General features: G+C 32.8%; 1 protein-coding gene across 3 annotated transcripts in view; it reads right to left on the bottom strand.

The window, feature by feature from the left end:
- Window positions 1–3387: 3387 nt before the first annotated feature.
- Window positions 3388–25493, bottom strand: part of LOC145692823 (small G protein signaling modulator 1-like) — a 564802-nt gene continuing 542696 nt past the window's right edge. For all 3 annotated transcript variants that reach the window (XM_081768318.1, XM_081768320.1, XM_081768317.1), the window contains one exon: window positions 3388–20904. In XM_081768318.1, coding sequence (XP_081624444.1) covers window positions 20816–20904 — 89 coding nt within the window. In that variant the 3' untranslated portion in view covers window positions 3388–20815. The remainder of the gene's footprint in view (window positions 20905–25493) is intronic.

The following is a 25493-nucleotide window of genomic DNA, read 5'->3' on the forward strand; positions in this document are numbered from 1 at the left end:
ATTTTGAGGGAGGGTACTACCTCTGTTCTAATACACTCTGTAAAGAAAAAATAGCGACACTTGCTCGAAAATGGTTTTCGCAATATACTTTAATCAATATGATTTTTTACATGAATTCCTGATAATATTACAATGCATATTCGTAATGAGCAGTTCTTTCTTAATACTTGCGCCAAAGTTTCAGGCTTTTGACATGAATTTAATGAATTTATATGTATATATAAGTAGCTATGTGCGTTTTGAGCAAAATCGTTTATAGGAAGAGTTATGAAAGAAACTGAAAAAGATCAACAACAATAACAGAAAACAAGAAATGGAATTTCTTAAGGGTAAGATATATTTTGTGCAAACATCAGGGAGTACCGTACACCAAACTAATATTTTGTATGTGCACCATGGGCTTTCTGGAGTGCAGCGAATCATCGGAGTCATTTCGTAACAAGGCTATTGCAAAATTCAACCTCGATTTCACGGAATAACACCCAGACTATCTCTTCCTTGAATTCCATTCTATTTGAGATAGTTGTCTATTGAATTTTCTGTTCATATTGATCCACAAATTTTCAACTGGATTCATGTCAGTTGAGTTTGTAGGCCACATGAGTCTCTAAATAGTCATATTCTTGAACCACGTATTAACGATTTTCGCTCGGTGACATGAAGCATTATCGTCCTGGAACAGGAAGTAGTACAATTTTTCTTCAGAAAAGTCATCTTTAGCTGTTGTAAGAACTTTACGTACCAGAATTTGAAGATATTTTCGTGCATCAAACGATCCTTCACATATATCCGTCGCTCTGACGTCTTTAACGGTGAACCAAGCCCATAGCATTACTCAGTAACTGAATATTTGCATCCCTTAAACAAAATCCTTGTCAGGTTCCTTGCTTGTCCGTATCCACAACTTCACACCACCATCGTTTTCCACTATTCTAAACTTCTTTTCAACGAAGAAAACGACGTGCTTGCAGTTGTCATAAGTCCAAGTTGCATATCGACTGACAAAACTACATGTTGAAGTTCTCCGTGTTTTGTCAGTTTCGACTTTCTACGCGGTTTCTTCTTTGTAATATCCTCTTCATACATTCAAGACAATACAGTTGTACGAGTAACTGCAGTTCCAAGATCATGTTAAACTACAGAAACGATTTTTGGGGAAATCACTCCTTAAATCTGCAGTGCTATTGATTTCATTTAGCAATCTGCTCTGGGTGATACTTTCTTTATTCTTTCACACTGTTGACGAAGGGATGATTTGTTATGCTGTTTCCACTTGTGAATTACTCTTCCTGCCGTAGAATGATGGATTTTCAGTATTCCATCTATTTCTCTAGAGATTTGCCTTAGTTGCGCAAAGCAAGAATTATGTCTTGTTCACATGGCAACAAGTCACATTTCTTACCTATCTTATTTGTTTACAGTCCACATATAGCAACAATATCACACACACACAACGCTGCACAATAACAATTTTGCCACTTGACACTATCCAAACAATGAGAAAGGACAGAACAATCATAAAATGCTATTTAGCTCAGCCTACACATCACAAATGCAATGCAGAATTCTCAGTACAATAATTTACGAGACGCACTCAGTGCCATCTAGCGAAAATATTACTGATACACAAACAATTGACAAGCGATGTCGTACACCACAGGTGTGACACATAACGCAAATGAACTATCCCACTCTTCATTTCCTTCTATTCCTCTTCTAACGGGCTACAATTATGTTTTTTTTTTTTTTTTTTTGTGTAAGTTAGCTTGAGAATTGAGGTGTCGCTATTTTTTCTTTACAGAGTGTATAACATGTACGTATACTGGTTTAATTTTATACCTAAGCACCATTGTTTTAAGGATATACATAAATAAGATAGAAAATATACGCTAGTCGTTTCATTTCTGCAAGGTAACAAGTAGTGTATGCTTTTTCTTTATTTTATTCATGTTCTACTTTTTATTTTATTCGTGTTCTATCTCAAATCCTTGTGCATCATATAAAGTGTGATCAAAAATACGACGAATGAATGTTTTTAGTAGTAACTGCCAATGCTACAACCATTTGATGTAATTTGTCCGATAGCCTGATCTGTTGAAACAAACAGCTGCAATTTGGAACATTCTGACTTGTCAGTCAGTGTTCAGAGCCTCTAGAGTGTTTATGTTTACCGTGTCTGTCACGCATCATAGATTTCGAACAACGCGTGAACATTAAGCTCTGTTTCATGTTGCAAATAAGTGCCAAAGATAATCATGAAATGTTGAAATTGGTGTATGCGATCATGCTGTAACTCTGAAGACTATTTACAAGTTATATGAGCGATTTAAAAGCGGAAATGAGTCGGTAGAAGACGAGCAATGTTCGGGACGTCCATTAACCTCAAACACAGAAGAAAACGTGCAAAAAGTGACATAAATTGTTCGTTCAAACAGACGAATAACTGTTTGAGAGCTTACCAAAGAACTTAGCATCTATGGGCCCGTGCAAAATATTTTAACCACCGATTTGCAAATAAGAGTTGGTGCGAAATTTGTTCCCCGATTTTTGACTGACTAACGGGAGTTTTTGGTCGATAAAAATATTGGTGTTTGTCCATATACATAATATTCTCCAGACATAGCACCATGTAACTTCTGGTTCTTCCCCAAAGTTAAAACCGTGCTTAAAGGAAAAAGTTTTGACACCATTCCTGACATTGAGAGAGCCATAACAGAGCAGCTGAATGCCCTTCCAAAAGAAACTTCCAGAAATGCTTCCAGTTATGGATTCAACATTGAATAAGTGCATTGGTAGCCAAGGACAGTACTTTGAAGGAGATACAATCAAATTCCATGTAAGTTTGTTACTTTGTTTCTAATAAGATTATTCATCGTCCTTTTTGATCGTGCTTCGTATGTGCTGCATGCATACAGTAATTAGATATTGGACTTGCTCTAAGCTTAGATATCCTTAGCCTGCAGCACTTCTTAAAACCCTTCGTGGTCACACTCATTTTTTGTGACACGGAAGTCACACTGGGGTCCGATGGACCCCAGAAACTTTTTTGTCTTATTTAATGTTTTAAATATCTTTTTTTACAAATTGTTTTATTTTAACTGTTCTGTGATAGACGCAATGTAACAGCCATAACAATAGGCACTGTTGTCAATTGAATTTACATGGAAGAGAAAGGTTTCAAAAACAACAGGAAAAAATCAGAACCAAAAGTAAATACTCTGGGGTCTGTCAGACCCCAGTGTGACCACGGAGGGTTAAGTATCCTTCAGTACAATGCAATGTAAACACAGTAATAAATATACTTGGACGTAAACTAAGAACATGAGAAATGTAAACGTAATTGAGGAACTGACCAGAAAGTGGAAGAAAAATGTAAAACCATCAGAAACAAATTTATATTGTTTTATTTAGTGGCAAGTAAAATCACATGAATTTAATAAATGAGATTTTTTTTAAGTATATAGTTTCTTAAGAGATATGAAGAAACCTTCGTACTTATAACTTACTCCTTATGCATAAACTGTCTGTACAAAGGATGGATCCACATTACATATATAGTACAAGTATCTACATTAGTTCCCTTCATTTAAATTATATTTAACACTGGATTGTGTGAGACACAATCTTAACATAATGTCCCAACGCTATCAGGCAGAATCTCTCTTTTATATCAGGATGAATGTCTTTGTGAATGGTTACATGGATAATTAAGTCTAAATTGATATTCGAACACTCAAAAGAGGAATATACAGGTATCATATATATTTGACGTACATATAGAGCATACGGGTTTTTTCCATGTACAATAGCACAAACTGCAGAAAACATATGACATTCAACAACAATTGGATATGATGATGTCACAGATTGTTTCAAACAATGCTATACGATAGATGATAGTTGATTGTTTATCGACAAATGGCAGGAACACACAAGAATAACAACAACATTCAAGAAGTTACAACAGTTTTGAAAGGTTAAACATTTTCCTGCTGTTAAATTCGTCACAAACATCCATGACCATAATATTTTATTCAGGCATTTATAGATATACTTTAACTATGTTCTTTTAAAGCATATACATTAATATGTTGGCACTTAAATAGAGAACATTCCTGTAGCATGTTCAAAGTTCATTTCACACAGACAAAATAAGTAAAACATAGTAGAACACACAAATTGCAACATGTCTGCAGCAAAATTTTAAATTTAGTTTTAAATTTTGAATTCCTCTTAATACGTGCTAACATTGGTTCGTCGCTTTTATTATTACTATTATTAATTTCTAAAGGCCATAAGTAATTACACTTCCAATATCTGTGTATTTCTACACACCAACAATTCTTAAAACAAAACCTGAGAATTTCGTAAATACATTAAGTTTTAGCATATTTTTAACGGCTACTTCGAAATAAATAAAAAAAGAAAAGAAAAGATATACAGGATGATCCAAAGAAACGGGAAAATTTTAAATTGTGTTGGCAACTGTGGGCGTTTGGTAACACTGAATAACGTACGTTAGCCTGTCAACGACACCCTGCCATTTAGTTATAATGAATGCTTGGAGTAGTGCGCAACGATGCTATCGCCATCGCGATCAAAGCGTTTTACAAGATCAGTGATAGTGTGGAGGAGGCACGTAGGGAATTCCGCCGTCATTTTAATTTAGGACGTCACGGGCATAACACAATCTTATGGAGCTACACTAGCGTCCATTGCATAGCAACAAAGTTACTGTGTGATTTGCTATGTCATCATACGGTGTGATGGGCCCTTATTATTTGGAGAACGAGAATAGCCATACTATTACAGTAACATCAAATCGTTACGTCGCCATGCTTGAAGCCTTTGTTGTGCAACAACTACAGAGATTTCCACGCATCATTGACACAGCCTGGTTTCAACAAGATGGATCAACGTCCCACATAGCACGAATATCGATGGCTGCTGTACGCTAATTGTTTGGGGAACGTGTAATTTCGAAAAACGGTGACATTCAATGGCCTCCCAGATCCCCTGATTTGTTGCTTGTGATTTTCTAAAATGGCATTATTTTACTATTAAATGAGATAAAAAATTGTTTTCATGAAATTATTTAATTTTCAAAATTTCTCGTTTTTTGAATCACCCTGTACTAAGTTTCAATGTTTTTTCAGGGTTATACGATAGTATTTTATCAGATGTCGGCGCACATATATACAACGTACGCTAATGGATTTTATTATAAATTCAACCTCTGAATAGTCTATTAAAAAAATTCTGGAGTGTTGTTAGCATGTATTAAAAATAAGGTTTAGTTTTCCCATTAGTTGTTATCCACATTTCATTTCATCCATTACCTGATTGCTGAAATAATAGGCGCCATTATTGTAAGTAATTTTCATGCTTGTGTCTATGAGGTAATGTTTGGAATTGGTATGGTAAATACAACTATTGTGAATAAATTTTCTTTTGTTTCTGTTAGATAAAACTTATTAACTTTACATTCCCTTAAGCTACAAGAAAATCAATATTTTCCCCTTACTTCCCCCTTCCTCAGAAACATTCAATGGTTATTAGCGTTTATAATTCGATGTACACTATATAGGTCTGCATAAAACCGTGCTTGTTGCAAATTAACAGATCGGAAGTGACGTATAACTCAACCAACCCTTATGTTTCTTGCAGTTCTATTGATAATATTAGTGTACATTGGTCTATATCAAAACACATTTATACAAGGAAAATAAATATACAAGTACACGAAACATGTGATGTCACGTAACTTCCGCTGGAACACAAGCTTTTAGCATTGTTCCATTAGTTGATCAATTTATATTAGACGTTACTTTTTGAAGTTATTCACCAAACAAACAAACTTTTTCCTCAATTACGCTATTCAATCGTCGTAAGAGTAACAAATATTCAATTTTAACTATAACATTGAAAACTAAATTTCTGATACAGAGATTATGTGAACACTACTCATACTAGCTTTGGAAGGTCTTCTATAAAATAAAAGACAAATTCTGACCAAAGCATATATTTAATAAATAATATCATTATAGTTTCGGCAAAATATCTTTTCCTTCATCAGATACATTACTTTTTTTTCTTTTTGTTTGGTTATCTTAATTTTTATTCTGAGAAACAAAGTTTTTTTTTTAACTAATGTTGACGACGTATGAAGCATTTAACTACCTTTTAATAACACAGACAAACTACTGTACTCTGTTTATTTTTGGTGGATTCTCTTTTGACGGAAAACTCATGCTCACCAACAACTTCAAAGTAGCCCTTTTATTCGATTTTGTGACTGGTTTAATCTAACAGAAGCTGATTGAAAAAAACACACACATACACAACACAAAATTACTCCCCCCCCCATTCCAATTAGATTTCCAAATTAATTTTGAGAAAAAGATTACTTTAAAAAATCGAAATTTGATAACTCACCACAAATATGATGTTGAAATTATTCACAAATTTGTCCTTAAGATCAATCTAATGTTCTATTTTAAAATACTGTATAAACACTATCAAACTATAAAATATTGATCTCCAGAAAAGTTAAGACAATGCAGTAAACTACAACTGAATTCCCTCTCATTAGATCCCAAGTAGGGCTATGGGCAGTTAGAGTGTTATCAGCACATTAGCTCTCATGATCATGTGTGTGCAACATAATTTTCCCCCCAACGAACACTCAGCTGTAGTACTTAACAGTGATACTTATTAACTTCCCTCTCCATTCAAGGGATAATATGTCTGATGAAGGCAAAGATACCTTGTCGAAATTGTAACGATATTAATTAATTAAACAGTATTTATTTTGGTCAGAATTTGTCTTTTACTTTATACAAGAGATTATGTGTTGTATTTCTCATCTGAAATCTTTCCTTTTTTTCCAATGATAAAGTAAATATTGTGGTTGTATCTCTTTTCACCTTTCTTCAGTCTAAAATAATAAGGAAAAAGAATCTCCAGAAAGAAGTATCATGAATGGAAAATTTCTAATCTAAAGAGATGGACTTTAAATTTGAAAAAATAGTAATATTTGCTCACTTAAAAAAATATTCAGATCATACAAATCATTAAAAAACATAGTCATGTTGGATAGACAGCATTGAGATATTGAAAATACATCAAAATTTTCAATCAACAAAAAATGAAAATTCGAAATAGTTCTTTTCCTTTTGGCTCTTAAAAATTTTGGATTCAGAATCGTTAGGTGTCTCTCAGGAATTTCCTGTATGATTTTATGGCTCAAAATGGTAGAGAATATGCTTTCACTTTCTTGTTTCGTAATTCTCTCTGTTTCAATGATACGATTAAATTTTACGAACCTGCATAATGATAGCTATTATTTGGAATTTGTATTTTGTTTTGGGTAATATTAATTGAATTCGTCAAGAGATTTTGAGTATTGTATAAGCTACATACTTTAGTAACTGACCTGAGTGAAATACTTTTTGAGGGAAAATCTGAACTTTCGTTAAAAATTAGCCCCAAACTATGCGTGACATTATCTTCTATTATCTTAAAGTATGTTATACTGATTCCTGATACCTAAAATTTCTGAACTTAAAAAATTAAGGGAGAAAAAAGGAGATATACTTAGCGAAGATAAATGTCTTTTTTTATGTTCCCTTTTAGTCAAATTCGAAAATTACCTTGTGAAGTTCCTATTTTACATAATAATATTGTTATGTATAAATATTCTTATGAGGTTCTTGCTTTGATTGTCACAACTTAATGTCGTTCCCATACATACTAGTAGAAAAAACACATGCACACAATGTATATATAACAGAGGGTTCACAAAACACAGATCAAGCATTATTATATTAGAACAACTGTTTTATAATGCTTGGGGTATACGTACATTCACCAATGTATTCAGCGTTCTTTTTTTTATTATTAATTTAGCAGGAAGACAGAAAATTAGTAGTAATAATTAACAATACATATTATATATATACTCACATTCACTTATGGAAATACACACACAGATATACATACATACATATTTCGATAGAGAGTAAGGCACAGATAATGAAAATAATACATATTTTGTGTAAATATATATATATTTATAAACATTTGAGAGTTCTAATTTAGAAGTATTCACAGAAAATATATAATAGATTTCTTATTATTTTTAGCATAACTAAGGCATTTAATTTTAAGGAATAGACATACAGTTTACCTTATTTATTAGTTTGGTTTTAAATTCTCGTTTTTTTAAATTCTTGATTAAAACAGGGGTTAAATTATAACATACGTTAGACTTAAGAAAGAAGGTCAGTTGCGTAGCTAGAAAATATATTTAATACAAAATAATGCAACTGAAAATATTTACATGTAGCCTTTAAACACAAACACATTGAAAGCAATATGACTATTAATATTACTGTAGACACTATGGGTGGGTGGTTAAGATCTACCGCTTAACGTGGAATCGAACATTGGCCTCCCGCGCCGAAAATGTGTACGCTAATTTAAGAGAGACCCTTATCCTGTGCGTACGTTAACTATCTATATATAGTCATAAGGATCCTTATCTTGGGACCTGAAACTAATTTGTGGTTGCTCAAGCAACCATCGGATTCTTGTTTTCATGAGTCGTCTCAACTTACAGCGATCTTGAAGCTGATGGTTGTTCGAGCAACCTTGTAGGAACATAACAGAAATTGCAGACGTTTCTTCTTCTGCAACAAGTAGCAGCACATTCGACAAGTAATCAGCAGTTTTACTAAAATGGACGTACCTGAAATCGAGGTATGTTAATTTTTTTGCTCATAATTTGTAAGTTATGCAATTAACAAAATTTGTGTTTTTTGGTAAAATTAATGTTGAAGGAATTACCACATATATATTTAGAATTCTGAATTTGCAAATAGTTTGATTGTAATGTTTGATGAAAGTAGATGGTTGCTGTAACAACCAGTAGGTTATTATTGGTAAAATCTGGTAGTTGTTTACGTAGTAGAACTTGCATTGTTTGAGCCTAAATTTTATAGAAGTAAAAAGAAAATCAATGTAAATGTCATTCTCTAATGAAAGAAGCAATGCAAAGGGAAAATAATTAGAAAATGATAGCTTACTTCAGAGAACACGTTGTTCTTAAGTGTAGCAATGAGACCTGAAGGTTGCTAGAGTAACTTAACCCCTCCTCACTTCACAGTTACATGTTTTTCAATAAAACTGAAACTTTACGTTTCAGTGGGTCCTCATTATTATAAAAAACATAATGAAACATTTTTGCAATATTCAAATTGATCCCGGGTTTCAGAAGGATTTATGGACATTATTGGCTGTTGGATAAAGCAATAGATACAGGGGGCCGCGGTCTCTTAAAGGTAGAGTGTTCACCTCTGGTGCTTGGGGTCCCGGGTTCGGTCCCAGCCCCGTCAAGTAAACTTTGTGGTGGACAAACACTATGTGTGTGGGTTTCCTCGGGGTTCTCCCGTTTCCTCCCACTTTCTTCATTCCACCATTTCATTCATTTCTCATCATCCCCATCTCCTTTAGCGTAGCCAGCATAACTGTGGGACGTAAAACTCAAAGATTTCATTTAACTTCTTCCAATATGGCAGTCAACAGTATGCTTCACAGTTACTTGTCTGTTCTTTTCGATCATTCGTCTTCCTTTCCTTATCTGATGAATCAATTGGCGAAAGTGCTAATAGTTTGTGTAATACTCTGTATGTGTAATTTAAAATAGTCAAACTCACGATTCAGAAGTGCAAGCTACAATATCACGATGTTTCAGAGCCAATCATCAGGAGAAGGAATTAAAAATAAGGTTTAAAAAAATTGGTTAAAACACACAGGCACGATACTTTGCTCGTTAATTTAAAAGTGTTCTACATTTACATCCTTTGTATACCTATGCTCATTTCCACTTTTTTTCACAGGATTTCCATATTTTATATGTTTAATATGTGCACTGGTTTTTCCATACAGTTAAAAGTGTGGTACAATATTAGTTCAAATCGCCTAAATCCAAATTTAATTTAAGGGACTTTGGTTACTTGGATTGGAGTATAGCGTCCCTTTCAACAACGAGCAACGAGGCTATATGACACGTGGACATATAGGCTAAAATGGGAACTAAATTACATGAGCTTCCCCCGGGAATTGAACCCGGATCTTCCGCACCATAGGCGCGTACGCTAACCATATAGTCACGAGAGTTAAGAGAATTGTTTTAATGTAAAATATCTCTATTGTTTTTATTACAATACTATATATTATCCAATTTTGGTAATACTTTGGTTTCTTTCACATCATCTCATTTACATTATTACTCATCATATTCTTTTCAAATAAAGGTTACCATACGGAAAAACATTCGGGAGGGTTTGTCCTTTTGCTCTGTAAAAGAATAAACAAGAGAAACAGATAAGACTCGTACTGGAAATAGAGAGAAAAATAGATAGTTCATTACCAATTTCAGGAAAATGGTTGAACGCAAAATGTACTTTCTTCATAAAACAACAACTAATCAAGTAATGGATTAATTTACAGAATGAACACAGCTTTAATAAACATCTAAAAGAACTTTTAAATTTGGTGTAGATAGGGCAGTAAAACGAGACAAAACAGGTAGAAGAAAAACAACCAAATACAATTGTTATTTTTAGATTGGTCAAAAAGCTGTGGACAGATGAAGAAAGAATTATTCGAGCAATCCCCGCTGATTTAGCGGCTAGCCTGCGCGACTATGATGTATGTGATCGTGGGTTCAGTTCTCGGTGGGAAAACATTATACTTTCTTCGCATTACAGTGGTTCCGATTTCACCTTAAACTGTAAGTCCATTTATCATACCGATTGGTGCTGAGAAGGACAATGAATTTCAGTAAACAAAAGTGCTGAGAAGGACAGTGAATTTTAATAAACAAAGATGCTGAGAAGGACAATGAATTTTAATAAACAAAGGTGCTGGTGCTTAGAAGGACTCAATTTCAATAAAGGAAGGTGCTGACAAGGATAGTGAATGTCAATATACAAAGGTGCTGAAAAGGACAGTGAATTTCAATAAACACAGGTGCAGAGAAGGACAGTGAATGTCAATAAACAAAGGTGACGAGAAGGACAGTGAATTTTAATAAACAAGGGTGCTTAGAAGGACTCAATTTCAATAAAGGAAGGTGCTGACAAGGATAGTGAGTGTCAATATACAAAGGTGCTGAAAAGGACAGTGAATTTCAATAAACACAGGTGCAGAGAAGGACAGTGAATGTCAATAAACAAAGGTGACGAGAAGGATAGTGAATTTCAATAAACAAACGTGCCGAGAAGGACAGTGAATTTCAATAAACAAAGATGCTGAGAAGGACAGTGAATTTCAATAAACTATGATGCTGAGCAGGACACTGAATTTCAATAAACAAAGGTGCTGAGCAGGACACTGAATTTCAATAAACAAAGGTGCTGAGAAGGACAATGAATTTCAATAAACAAAGATGCCGAGAAGGACGGTGAATTTTAATATACAAGGAATTGTTGGATTAACATTCAAAATGCAGCTCCATAATATATAAGTGAAATCAATCTTATGTTTCAGTATATGCTTAAGAAGTACGTGGGCTGACTAACTAACTACTGTGAAGGAACGAACTATAAGGAAATCGCTCATTGCAACTAGCTCTAGTTACCAAAACTTTCTAGCTACGCAACTGAATGGTACCATGTGTAGTTAATTATATCCATATTTCCCTAAGAATCAATTCTATAAGAGACTAATTTAACATAGAAATAGAATTGCTATTATAAAGAGTTTTTTTTTGCATAAAGTACAGAAAATCAACATATAGAGGTGACAATGAAAACCTAAACCATTTCCGTTCACTTCTACACTTGTTGATGATTAAACGTTTTATTTCTTTGATTGACAATAATGAAGTGTGGTGACCTTCAAATAGTAACAGAACATTCAAACATACATGAACATCTATACGTACTATATATGCGTATATGCACAATAACAAACATTAGAATTTCTTCAGTATTTTGCTGCACTAGTTTTTAATACTAGGATATAGTTTTTAAAACATTGTCTAAAGAAAACGTTCACATCTTGAATTTCTTTACTCATGTAATTCAGAATACAATACGAGAAATTAAGTTTGGGATAATTATGCCTATATTTCATGTAAATCATTATGTTTAAGTAATATTTGGATATAAGATACCATTGCCAATGGGGTAATTCAAAATCATATGATGTCAAAAGTTGTCCTATCTTTATAAACTATATCAACAACTTTTAAAAACGAACAGTTAGTTATTTCCTTGCTTAACATGTACATAAACACATACACACAATGTATGGTTGGTTTAATAATTAGTTTTCCGTCTAATTATAATATTTAACATTTAGAGCTTGTCATATAGTGACAAGAATCAGCCTTGAAAGATAACATCTCGTAGTTACTACGTATATAACGTAACACAATTCACATATTCTACATATCGCACTTCATTATATTTTTTAGTAAATTTCTAACAACTGAGGGGCAATTTATACCGACTTATTATCCAAAATTACAAATGATTGCTACGAAATAAAGAAATAGTTAAGGAAAATCTAAAATCAAAAGAAGTACTTATAACTGTCTCAGACACTCTAAATGCGTTTATTATGAACTATTAATTATATATCCATTCAGCTGCATGATACGCATATTTTTTCCCGTCAAAATTCAATGCTCTCAACCAGTCTCATTTACTTTCTTGATCGCATATAAGTAACATTGCCGGATATTAATGAATATCTGTTATCTGTATGTTAGCTTGGGATTGTTTATTACTTCCAAAAATTTGCTCTCAATGCTTCAGTGTGTACGGATATTAAAATGTCTAATAATGAACAAGAATACGAATAATTACTTACACATTAATATACAGAGTGTTTCAAAACAACACCGACAATGTTTGGGAGGTGATTCCTGACTCCAAGATAAGACAAAAAGTATAGACCAACCTGGGTGCAGAAACCCATCATTTCGGAGTTATAGGGTGCCGAAAACATGAAAAAATGAACTTTAAAGGTCCATAGCTCCAATACTAAGAGACCTACTGTAGTCGAGTCAAGACCACTTAGGAACTTGTATGTGTCCTATCTAAATATCAATGTTTCAATATCGTATGATACTTCCGGAACAATTTTTAGAGGTAGTTTGTGAGTAGTTCAAATTATATGGCCGTAGCCAACTCCATCCATAAAAATTGTTGTGTGAGTACCGCAGGATTCTGAAACATGAATATTTGGAAAGGGCACATACCAAGTGAAGTCTTGACCCAACTACGATAAGTCCTATAGTATTGGAGCTATGGAGCTTTAAAGTTAAATTTTTCATGTTTTTGGAGACCTATAACTCCGAAATGATGGATTTCTGCACCCAGGTTGGTCTATACTTTTTGTCTTGGTGTCAGGAATCACCTTCCAAACGTTGTCGATGTTGTTTTGAAACATCCTGTATATTGTATAATGCATTTCCAAAAGCAATACCTTATTATTCAACCGAATTGACAGTGTAGAAATAACTGTTATCACTATTTCATGCAAAATAATACTAAACTAGTAAGACAAAAATGTAATGTACTTACAGAAAATTAAAAAAAAATCAAGATAAAGGTAATGATATCTCTTATTTTTGTTCTGCTATGATTCCTACAACAATATTGTAGTTACAGCACAGCATACGACTATTACTCCAATAAAAAAAAAAAAAAAAAAAAAAAAAACACGAATCAACAAGAGAAAGATGGACCAAACACAACAATAGATATGTAGAAATGATATGACAGAAGTGTTAGGTCTTTAATCAACTTTTATTTCCATAAAAGCCATTAAGACCACTGATAAATATTTTTTAAGACAATTACATGTTAAATAATAATAACTACAGATAACAGTTAAAATTTTGTACTATTAAATTGTAATGTAAGTTTTGAAAAATTACAGTTCAGGTAAAGTTTAGTAGTCTAAGTCAATCATTAGAAAAGTTAATAATTTTGATGTATTAAATATTACATCCAGTTGCATTCAAAGAATTAATTTTCTACTATATGAACTTCCAATTTTTAAGCAAGTCTAGTGTAAGATCGAATTACAGTACAGGGTTAATATAAATGATTCACTCATTTTTGAAACGGCTATATTTTCAAAAGCATTACACATACACACATGAAAGATATATGAGAAGAACCACAAACTCATCAAATTTATACCCTTCTACAAACTCTACAAATATTCACCAATATGTGTCCCTTTGGTGACACAACACACGTCCAGACGATATTCGACATCTTTTTTCGTGCTTTCTCTCCATTTTAGACAGTTACTAACTTCGTATTGCTACACTGCCACATCCAATCGGAAAGATAATGGACTCGTGTTGCCACACAATACAAACTTAGAGAGTTTGTGATCCTCTTCATATATCTTTCATGTGTGTACGTGTAAATACTTTTGAAAATTATAGCCTTTTCAAAACGAATGGACCATTTATGGTAATCCTGTATTTTCAAAATCAACATTTCATCAAAGAAATTTGAGACTAAATATTTGCTTGTAAGACAATTGGGTCAAAGATATAATAAGAAAATTATATTTAAAAAGTAGATGATAAATGCTTACTTAATATTGTCCTATTATATTTTAAAATATAATAGTAAGAATAATAATACTTCAAAATATGAAGATACCATAAGTTGATCTATTAATATTCCCAGCACGAGATATCTATAAGTTAGATCCAATAGCTATTTATTTGTGGTTATCATAACCTACTCTTCATTTAGAGATTCTAAACATATTTATGTATCTAGGTTTATTACAGACAAATGTATCAAATGATATTATTAAATCAATCATCTAAGATCGAATTTATATCCAACACTATAATCATTAAAACAACACCAACAAAGTAATCTGAATTCAATATAAAAATATAATCGAAAAGCTTAGAAATACCGTCGCTTAAAATAGTATTTCAGATATTTAGACAAATTGACAAACCATGAACTGTGTTATTCTAACAATATTCACAAACAGAATTCAGCAATCATGGTTTGACTATGTTTTTTTCTTCTAGTAACAGTTTGAAACTTGATTTGCTCTAATGTGCACAGTCTGAGATTGAATTTATTGGGTGTGAATTTATTTTTAAAAAAATCTTTAAAAAAAGATTGTTTTTTCAACTCTCAACTCAACAAAAACATCAATTAAACAATTTGCACAGGAAATATCAATGAAATTAGAGAAATTAATCTCTATAAAGATATGGAATTTCCAAACTACACACTAAATATACAAAAATATACAGGGTGTATCAAAACAACACAGACAATATTTGGGAGGCTATTCCTGACACTAAGATAAGACGAAAAATATAGAACAACCTTGGTGTACAAATACTTTCTTTCAGAGTTATAGGCTTACGAAAACATGAAAAAGCAAACTTTAAAGGTCCATAGCTCCAATACTATGAGAATTACTGTAGTCCGGTCAAGACTTCACCTATAAATTAATAAGTACGCTATCCAAAAATACAAGTTTCAGAATCCTAAGATACTCACTCAACAATTTTTGTAAAGATAGTTTGGCTACAATTTGAAGTGCTCACAACTACCTCTATAAAAATTATTGCGGATTGTGAAACTTGGATATTTGGATAGGGCACATACTAGTTCCTAAGTGAAGACTTGACCCGACTACGGTAAGTCCTTTGGAGCTACGGTATTGACCCGACTACGGTATTGGAGCTATAGACCTTTAAAGTTCATTTTTTCATGTTCTCAGCAGCCTATAACTCTGAAAGGAAGCATTTGTGCACCCAGGTTGGTCTATACTTTTTATCTTATCTTGGTGTCAGGAATCACCTCCCAAACGTTGTCGGTGTTGTTTTGAAATATTCTTGTATAAATAATTCAGCACATCCTCGGTCGGAGCAAATAATAACGAGAGAAAATAGGTTTATTCGAACGAACAAAGAACAAAATTAGATCCATATTGAATGGATTATTACGATTCTTCATTAAATATTGACTTTAACTTGTTATTTTAATGATTCGCCAAAATTCCAAAATTGTAATTCGAAATATAAATGATTTACCTAAATTACAATAATATGGCAATCAACATGCCAGAAACAATTATACTCTTCCAAATGAATGCACAGTTGTTCATTCCCTATGGTACAGTTTTATATACATTTTTTCCATGTTTAATATTTATGTATCTATCATAACGAACATCAACATGAAAATTTTAATTAAAAATTTCCAATTATCCCATAGTGTGAGAGACACTACACGTGTAATCTTCTACATTTTTTAAAAAGAATTTAAATCAGTAAAATAAACAAATTTTAAATAAAAAGGTCACCACACACAGAAAAATCAGTCATTCAGTTTATACAGCATATATATATATCTTGCAGTATAACATGTTAACAATGGGTACAGACTACTGAGAAATCTACATTGATATGCAATGTTGTACAGTCACATATATATTTATCCTACAACAACGGATATATGTATATATCTATTTATAATTGAAGGAACACTAAAACATGATTTCACTTGATTTCACATGTATGTTTATTTCAATTGAAATTTAAGCACAAAAACTGTGAACAATTATACTGAAGCTAGGCATATACGGTATTACATTTTGTATTATGTTATTATAACTTCTATAACAAACTAAAACTATTTTCTATTTATTTCTCACTTCTCAACAGCTTCTACATTTTCTGATATTTTAAACGAAGTCTTTTAATTCTTTCTGATTGAAATATTTTTTATGCTTTCTACATGGTTAATTTTTGTCAAAAATCTACCATTAGCGGTTCTAAATAGTAGTTTTTCACTATTATACGTCTTAATAATAGTTATTATTTTCTAGTTCTACATCTTTGATTTTTTTAGAAGAATATGGAACAATGTCGAAAACAGAACAAATGTTCAGAATATCTATATTGCAGATCCCCTTCCCTTAAAATCCCAATTACACACAGTTTAGTTACACAATGATATTAAGAATAGAAAATATATCCTAAAAGAACGAGATAATGCACTCGTATCATACTTTCATTTAATTATATCTTCGAGAGATATAATTAAAATGCACTAATATTAATTTCTGATCTAATCGGAAATTAGTAACAAATATTAATTCTAATCTATTTAACTCTTAACGGTTCACTATCTTTTCTGACTGTTTCCGGCACTGCTTGCAAAACAATATATCCACAGACTACCTTCCGCGTAAAATTTACCAGAGTTGTCACCAGGAGGTAATAGCTTCTCTGGATCGCGGAAAGTATGTACACAAATAACCACAAGGAAAAATACCTAAAAATAATAGTCTTCAAACGCAATAGACAAGATCAAAATATGTGTAGCCAAATGGTTACGAAAACTCGTTAAGGGTTAATAAATATTACGCAGATAAATTTTATGGCATAAAATAGTTTTTGTATAATCATATATTTTTTTTTTTAATTTAGTTAAACCGAAATCAATAAGATATTAGAAAACTTAATGAAGGGTTGTAAAGAATATGGGATGAAAATAAATGTTAGAAAGACAAAAGCCATGGTGATTGGAACGAAGGGGTCGGTGTCAAATATAGAAGTAGGACGGAAGAAAATAGAACATGTTACTAGTTTTCAATATCTGGGTAGTATTATTAGTAATGATATGACATGTGAATGTGAAATAAAAGCAAAACTAGGAATGGCGAAAGAAGCCTTTAGGTGGAAAAAAATTCTATTTTGTGGGGCCTAGAATAAAGAATTGAGAAAAGGACTCATAAAATGCTTCGTGTGGAGTATTGCACTATACGGATCCGAAACATGGACATTACGTAAAAATGATGAGAAAAAACTGGAAGCTTTCAGACTGGAAGCTGTGGAGAAGAATGGAGCGAATCAACTGGATCGAGCGGAAAACGAGTGAGAGGGTGTTAGAAATGGTAGGGGAGAAAAGAACGATTTTAGATATTATTAAAAAAGAGAAAAAGAAGCTTCTTGGGACATTAGCTAAGAAGGAACTGTATCATGACTAACGTGTTAGAGGGTATGGTGGTAGGAAAGAGAGGGAGGGAGAGAAGGAGACTATAATTAATGTACGATATCAAAACAGAAAAATCGCACGTGAAGACGAAGAGGTTAGCGGAAAAGACCGTGGAGCATGAAAGCGTCTCAGTTGCAGCAAGTGACCTGCCAATAATGGTAGAATACCTATGATGATGATGGGGATGATGATAATTAAACCAAACTGAACACAACATGTTTAGAAAAAGCAGATATCTAACCTTGAATCTAAAATATCGTGTTGCAAGGAAATGAAATATTAATTTTTTTGAACGGTCTGTAAATAAGTACAAATGTTCCTAGCTTGGATAACTTAGATTATGTATTGTTAACTCTGAATTAGAGTGCATTAGTACAGCTAGCATGCATGGATCAAATTATAAGGAAGACAAAAGCATCAAGATTTCTCATTCTCTTATAAAATGAATTAGATTATTCTTGTGCAGTGTAGGTTTCGCTTTTCATTTATCTGATGGAATCTAGTGTACCAGCAAAATATTACATTCTTAAATTAAACATGTGTTGAAGCTTCAAACTATTGTTATTACTCTTTTTAAGTTAAAATGAATGTTTTGCCATTTTTATCTCTTTTAAAAATGTTTTCCAAACATTTTTTGTACCACCTTATTCCGTTTGGTATAGAAAACAGTAAGCGATTGCAGCTTCGCTATTACCTACTAATTCGCTCGTAAAAACATTTAAGAAGACGAGAGAGGAAACTATCCGCAGATGCAATAAGGATATGCAAGTCAATTACTATATTCCCTGTCACAATATTTTGGGAATAGGTTCTTCGCACCAAAATAAGAAAAAAAGTTCACATGGACCTGTGGTCGGAAGTGCATAGTTTCGTAGCTTCATAGGGTGCCGTGAACGTGAAAAAAATGAACTTTAAAGGTCTATAGTTTCACTACTATAGGACCGATCGTAGTCGGGTCAAGACATCACTGAGGAACTAGTATGTAAACTATCCAAATATCCATCTTTCGGAACTTCCGGTACTTGCACAATCATTTTTAGAGAGGCTGTTTAGGAGTACTTGGTCACTCTCCACCTATTTCTCTAAAAATTGGTGTGCAAGTACTGGAGCATTCTTAAACATGGATATTTGGATAGTTCACATACCAGTTCCTCAATGATGTTTTGACCCGACTACGATAGGCACATAGTAGTGGAGCTATGAACTTTTAAAGTTCATTTGTTTCACGTTTTCGACATCCTATAACTCGGAAAATATCCACTTTTGAGGACAGGTCCATATGAACTTTTTTCTTATATTGGTGTGAGAAATCTGTTCCCAAAATATTGTGAAACATATTTGTAACACCTTGTATGTAGTGCTTCAAAATCTATAAATAATTTCTGAAATTACTTCCTTAATCTCGGCTGTCAGTGTTCAATAGAAACATATATTTAATGACAAAATAACAATATTAGTACTTGGAATATTTGTACTGATAATCACGAAACAAGTTAATACGAAAGTTTGTAATGCTAACAATGGACAGATCTGAGAAACTCGATAAAATGTACTATGTACGAAGTAAGCTTCCGAATAACTGAAAAATATTCCAGCCAGGGACTGAATTCCCCAGACGTACTTATTTGACATAAAACTAATTGGACAAATTAGGTAAAGATAAACTAAACAATGTACATGCAGACTAACATATGTTTAGCATGCCTGTAACATACGCTCTATTTTCAGACATTCTTCCATAGTACATGTTTAGATTTCTAAATCTCTTCTTTTTACTTTTGTTGAAACAATCTAACACTTTGATAACTAAGTACGTGGCCTTTGGATTAGTATTGGCATGGTAATTTTGAGTAATAATACTGTTTCGACGAAAATTCACAACCTTTTTCGATAAGAATAAATAAAGTTTCTGAACATATATAAATAGCCTTTGCTATCGATCTTGTTTTGCTTAATCTCAAGAGGTTAACTTAATTTAAATGCCCTTATTATGCTAAGCACGAGAGAAATTATCACGATGTTTTATTCTTTTGCAACTAATCTAAATCTTTACACTATTATACGGTAAATAAAAAAGCCTACTACTGTATTTGTTAAATAGACGATAAACAGAGAAATCTTCAACATTATGAGATTACTATTAACATCTCCAATACAAGGGATGATAACGATAAACAATACCCAACACGTTTTTTTTCTTGATATAAGTTATGTACACAGCACGAAGCTTAAAATAGACTGAAAGATTTACATACAACAATGTACTTTTTTTTTCTCATCTTCATAACGAGGAAGTGTATTCACAAAAATATATATTTATATATCTAATCTTTTCGTCATTTTTCTCTATTTCATCATAAATATTACATTTAAATCTCCTCTTTTTCTTTTAAAAATAAACCTTACATATGCATCACATTGAGAAATGTCATCTCTTAACAATATACTTTATATGTATGTGTGTGTATATATATAAAACTCTGCATAAATTAACAGTTCTCATTTTTATCAGTACTTATAATAACCACATTAAACACATGGGAATGATAAAAACGTTTCTTGAAAATGTTTTCAACATTACTTACAGTTTCACACAACTAGTTGACTTTCTTCCGCAACTTTTTTAAAAAAAAAATAAACAAACTACATGATGACCCGTTCCTTTTTTTTCAGCCAAATTAGAGCTGTAGTCGTTGAATATCTCCCGATTCCTTGTTAAAACAACACTCTGTACATCTTCACTTATTTTCAATCAATGTTTGCAGTTGAAGTACAAGATCACGTGCCAGTGATAATACTGCTTTAGCATCATGTCTTTCTGCCATTTCTGAAAACAAAATACTTATTTTATTTATTTATTTATTTACGTATTTCAAGTGCTACGAACAGCGTTAGACAAATATAGCATTGCAATGTACAAGGTAATTAAATACATTTATGCCCAAAACCAGTATAAAGTATACAATTAATGTACCAGGCAAGTACAAAGTAAAATATAATAGTATAAAAACTGAGTTCCATAAATGAAGTAAACTTAAAGAGCATTAAAACGACGCTAACCATCAGGATTAGATTTGTATAATATTAAAATGTAAATACAAATTAGATATAAAAGAATGTCATATTTTCGGTTATAACAAGTTACAATGACAGATAATAAAAGTTTATCATAGCCCTAATTTCTCGGATGCTATTTGTCTGTTACTAACCTTTCAAACAAGTACACATCCGTTAAAAGGGAAGTGCCTAATCTAAGGGCAGAATCCCGAGCACGCACTTGCTAAATGCAGAGAATTGAAATATTCGGTATTATACTGCCATCCATAGAGATTTCTTTATACTTTAAATAGAGGTTTTAAAAGTCTTATTAGCAGCGCACTATTTAAATACTGTCAGTAGGGTAGGGAAGTATGAGGTTTCATCACGGCGAAATTAAAATACCGCTAATTTTACAGTAATTATGTGATATCTTCAAATAGATAAAAGATAATCGAAAAGTGGAACAAGAGCTCGCTAGACAATATTATTTTACAATGTGATACCGTTATCACGACTTACTTATCTGCTTTCGATTTCCAGCCATTTAGAAAATCGGCATTTATTTTCGCGTTTATAAATGGCTGCAAACGGGAAGCTACTAGGTGACTCGTGATAACGGTACTCATACAAAATAATATTGTCTAGCGCGCTCTTTTTCCACATTTCGATTATCTTTTATCTATTTGAAGATATCACATAATTATTATAAAATTTGAAGTATTTTAATTTTGCAGTGATTATGCCACTTAAGGTACTTATAAGAAAATGCTTAGTACCATTCATACATAATAGGTTTGTTTATCTCATTCTATGAGTTAGATTTTACTTAGAAAATATTTATTGTATAACTTGTTTTCCAAAACAGAGTCTAAAAATTTTAATGCTTGTTATCGAGATAGAACAACTAAGTTAAAAACATGCCATAGACCTTCGTAATTACGATAATACTGGAATTACTGTAAAGTGAAAATATATATATATATATATATATATATATATATATATATATATATATATATATATATATATATATTTTGTTAGCCTTTTAGAAACCCTTTCCATTTTACCATTATTTGTTCTATTAATATTTAACCAAATCAGATTTGCAAATTCAAGTTTGGGTCTCACATAACAATTAATAATAATACTCAGTGACGTATTTACGATTTTGTTTCGGGGGGCTTTGCTAACTTTCGGGGGGGCTTTGCCTGAAAATGTGAACATTCAGCAAGATATTTCATATACTTTACTATAGTAAGTAAGATTTCGGGGAGGGGGGAAGCTTAAGCCCGGAAGCCCCCCTAAATACGCCACTGATAATACTGATATACTATAAAACTTAAAAAAAAGATCAGGAATGTAAATTTTTCTTGTCAATAATCCACTAATCATGAAATGTCCTGCTTCGTAAAAATAAAATGAAATTTTTGAGTTTTACGTCCCACGGTTATGTCGGCTAAGCTAAAGGAGACGGTGATGATGAGCAATGAATGAAATGGTGGAATGAAGAAAGTGGGAGGAAACGGAAGAACACCGTTTGTCGAAATGATGAACATACGTGCTTCTCGTGTGTATGGTGTTGAGATTGATTCCTGGTTCAGATGCTACCTCGAGACAAAAACCTGAGTTGTAGAATTTGGATCATATTTTAAACTACAGCTCTATCTGAATAGCTTCAGTACTGAAAAAGAATGTTAATTTAACAATCAATGAGCAATTAGTAAGATATCATAATTTGACAACAAAAAATTAGACAAAAGTTCATTTGCTACCAGATTTGGACTTAAGGATTTAAAATTGTTGTTAAAAATTTCATTCATTTTTCAACAAGTAATCTTTAATAGTTAATCATAAAAGCCAGGAAGTGATTTTAACTGAATTAATAGGTAATTTCCTCTGTATGAAACTAACTTTATTTTATTTGCCTGTGTGACGCCTAATTTGTAATAAGTTTGAGCAGAAATTTAGTGAACTGCCAAGACCAATGTTCGTTTGGATTCCATGCGAAACAAGAAAATAATATTTTCGCAATTCGCATCACAGTTTTTTTTTTTAAGGCGGAGAAAAGATGCTTATTTAATTTTAAGAGCTAATATATAAAATAATATTTTTAAAATTCTAATAAATTATTTATTTTACTTCCTTAATTTTAATTTGTTAATTTTAAAATTACTAGCTGAACTTGCGTTCTCTACACAGCGCAACATTCACATATGAACATAAATTTCCTTGTCATTCCTCACAACATCTATATCTGTTCCTTTACAGACACAAGTGAAGGACGTCTTGATAAAAGTCGGCAAGGGGCATCATAAAGGGAAGTTTTTTTCCGATTATTTTTTCAATATCTCGCACCGTTTGCAAGATTTGAGCCTAATTCCGGTTGGAGTTTCTAATTCATGTATGATCAGTGTTTTCTTTTTCCTTGCATGCAGTATGCAATAAACAAATACATTACACATACAATTAATTGGCGATATGTGGTGTTCATTGGGCAAAACACTCCAAACAATAAAGATTCATCTTAGACTGGAGAAATGGTTATCCTTCGTTTTTAATTATCATTTGGCCATGAAACAAACGCCGGAGAGATATACTAACCTCCTATACAAATATGTAGTATTGAAATGAAAATTTCAATACTCCCAGTGTACCTCTAAAAATAATAAAGAAATAACAGCCACTTTTAAAAATATTCAATTAGAACTGACCAATCTACACAAAATTTGCAATCGACCAGCGAAAATGGCATCTTTCTAGAGCTTGTGGTTGCCGAGGTAGCACTATCAAAAAAATTGGTCACAAACATATAAACTTAGCATTTTAATATATAGGTTTTTCAACTTTATTTTTACTTACTAGGGATGATACCATACCGGGACCAAGTACCTGAGGAAAACCTATATATCGTTTGAAAGCTCTTACCATGAGAAGTACGAAACAGTTTTCAAATCATGGACAAACCCGCAAACTGACCCTATATGGAGCCTGTTTGTTGGTGTTTGTGACCCTATGTATGATATATTCGACAGAAATAAAAATGAATGTTACGATGCATCACACGTAAACCCCTGAGCCCATTATGTTCCCGTTTGGCTCGCTGCTAGAACGTGACTCGGGTAAGGGTTTGATAATATCACTTTGCAACCAAACATACCCATTTCGTCAGTGTTGCCAACGAATTGTAAATACAACGTGGCAGATGGTTTCTGTACCACTCGATGTATATCCATGAAACGTGACATAAACATCATTCGTCACTAGAGAAAATATATGTCGGACATATTCCTCTCCCAAGGACCCCAGTTTGTCAGTGTTGTCAACCAAGTATAAAAATAAGAAACTGTAAAACAGGTTCCGTACGATGAGACGTTTATACACCAAGCTTGGCACAAAACATCACACAAACTATAGCAAAAATATGTTGAGTGTGGCTGTGTCCCAACCATTCTAGGTTGTCAGTGTTGTTAAAAAGTGTAAATATATAGTAATGTTGAAAATAGTGTGAATGCCATTGAAAGAATATATGACAAATGTTACAGAAGCAGCAGTGGACAATGGAAAACATAGTGTATGCCCCCGTCTCACAAGCACCCCGGTGTGGCAGTGTTGCCAATCAATGCGAACATTCAAGATTTTCGCATGAAGTTTACCGGATTGGCGGACACAACTGACAACATGGGTGCTTGTGGGTTCACTAACATACTACAAACCTAGTATGGGCCACAGTCTAAATATACCCGCGACACTGAGGTGCCTGGGAGACGGGGACACTGACACTATGTTTTCCATTGTCCAATGCTGCTTCTATCACTTTTGTCATATATTCGTTCAATGACATTCACGCCATTTTCAACATTGTGATGTTTACAGTTTTTGGTAACACTAACAACCTAGAATGGTTGGGAGATGGCCACACCCAATTTCTTTTTGCTATAGATCGTGTGATGTTTCTGCCAAGCTTGGTGTATAAACGTCTCATCGTGCGGAACCTGTTTTGCAATTTCTTATTTTATACTTGGTTGGCAACACTGACAAACTGGGGTCCTTGGGAGAGGAATATGTCCGACATATATTTTGTCTAGTGACGAATGATATTTATGCCACGTTTCATGGATATACATCGAGTGGTACAGAAACCATCTGCCACGTTATATTTACAATTCTTTGGCAACACTGACGAAATGGTTATGTTTGGGTGCAAAGTGATATTATCAAACCATTACCCGAGTCACGTTCTAGCAGTAAGATAAACAGGAATATGATATGCTTAGGGGTTTACGTGTGATGCATCGTAATATTCATATTTCTGTCGAATATACCACACAGGGTCATAAACACCAACAAACTGGCCTCATATAGGGTTAGATTGTAGGT

Source organism: Thermobia domestica, chromosome 8 (assembly GCF_964235325.1).
Source record: "Thermobia domestica chromosome 8, izTheDome1.hap1.1, whole genome shotgun sequence".
Lineage (NCBI taxonomy): Eukaryota > Metazoa > Arthropoda > Insecta > Zygentoma > Lepismatidae > Thermobia > Thermobia domestica.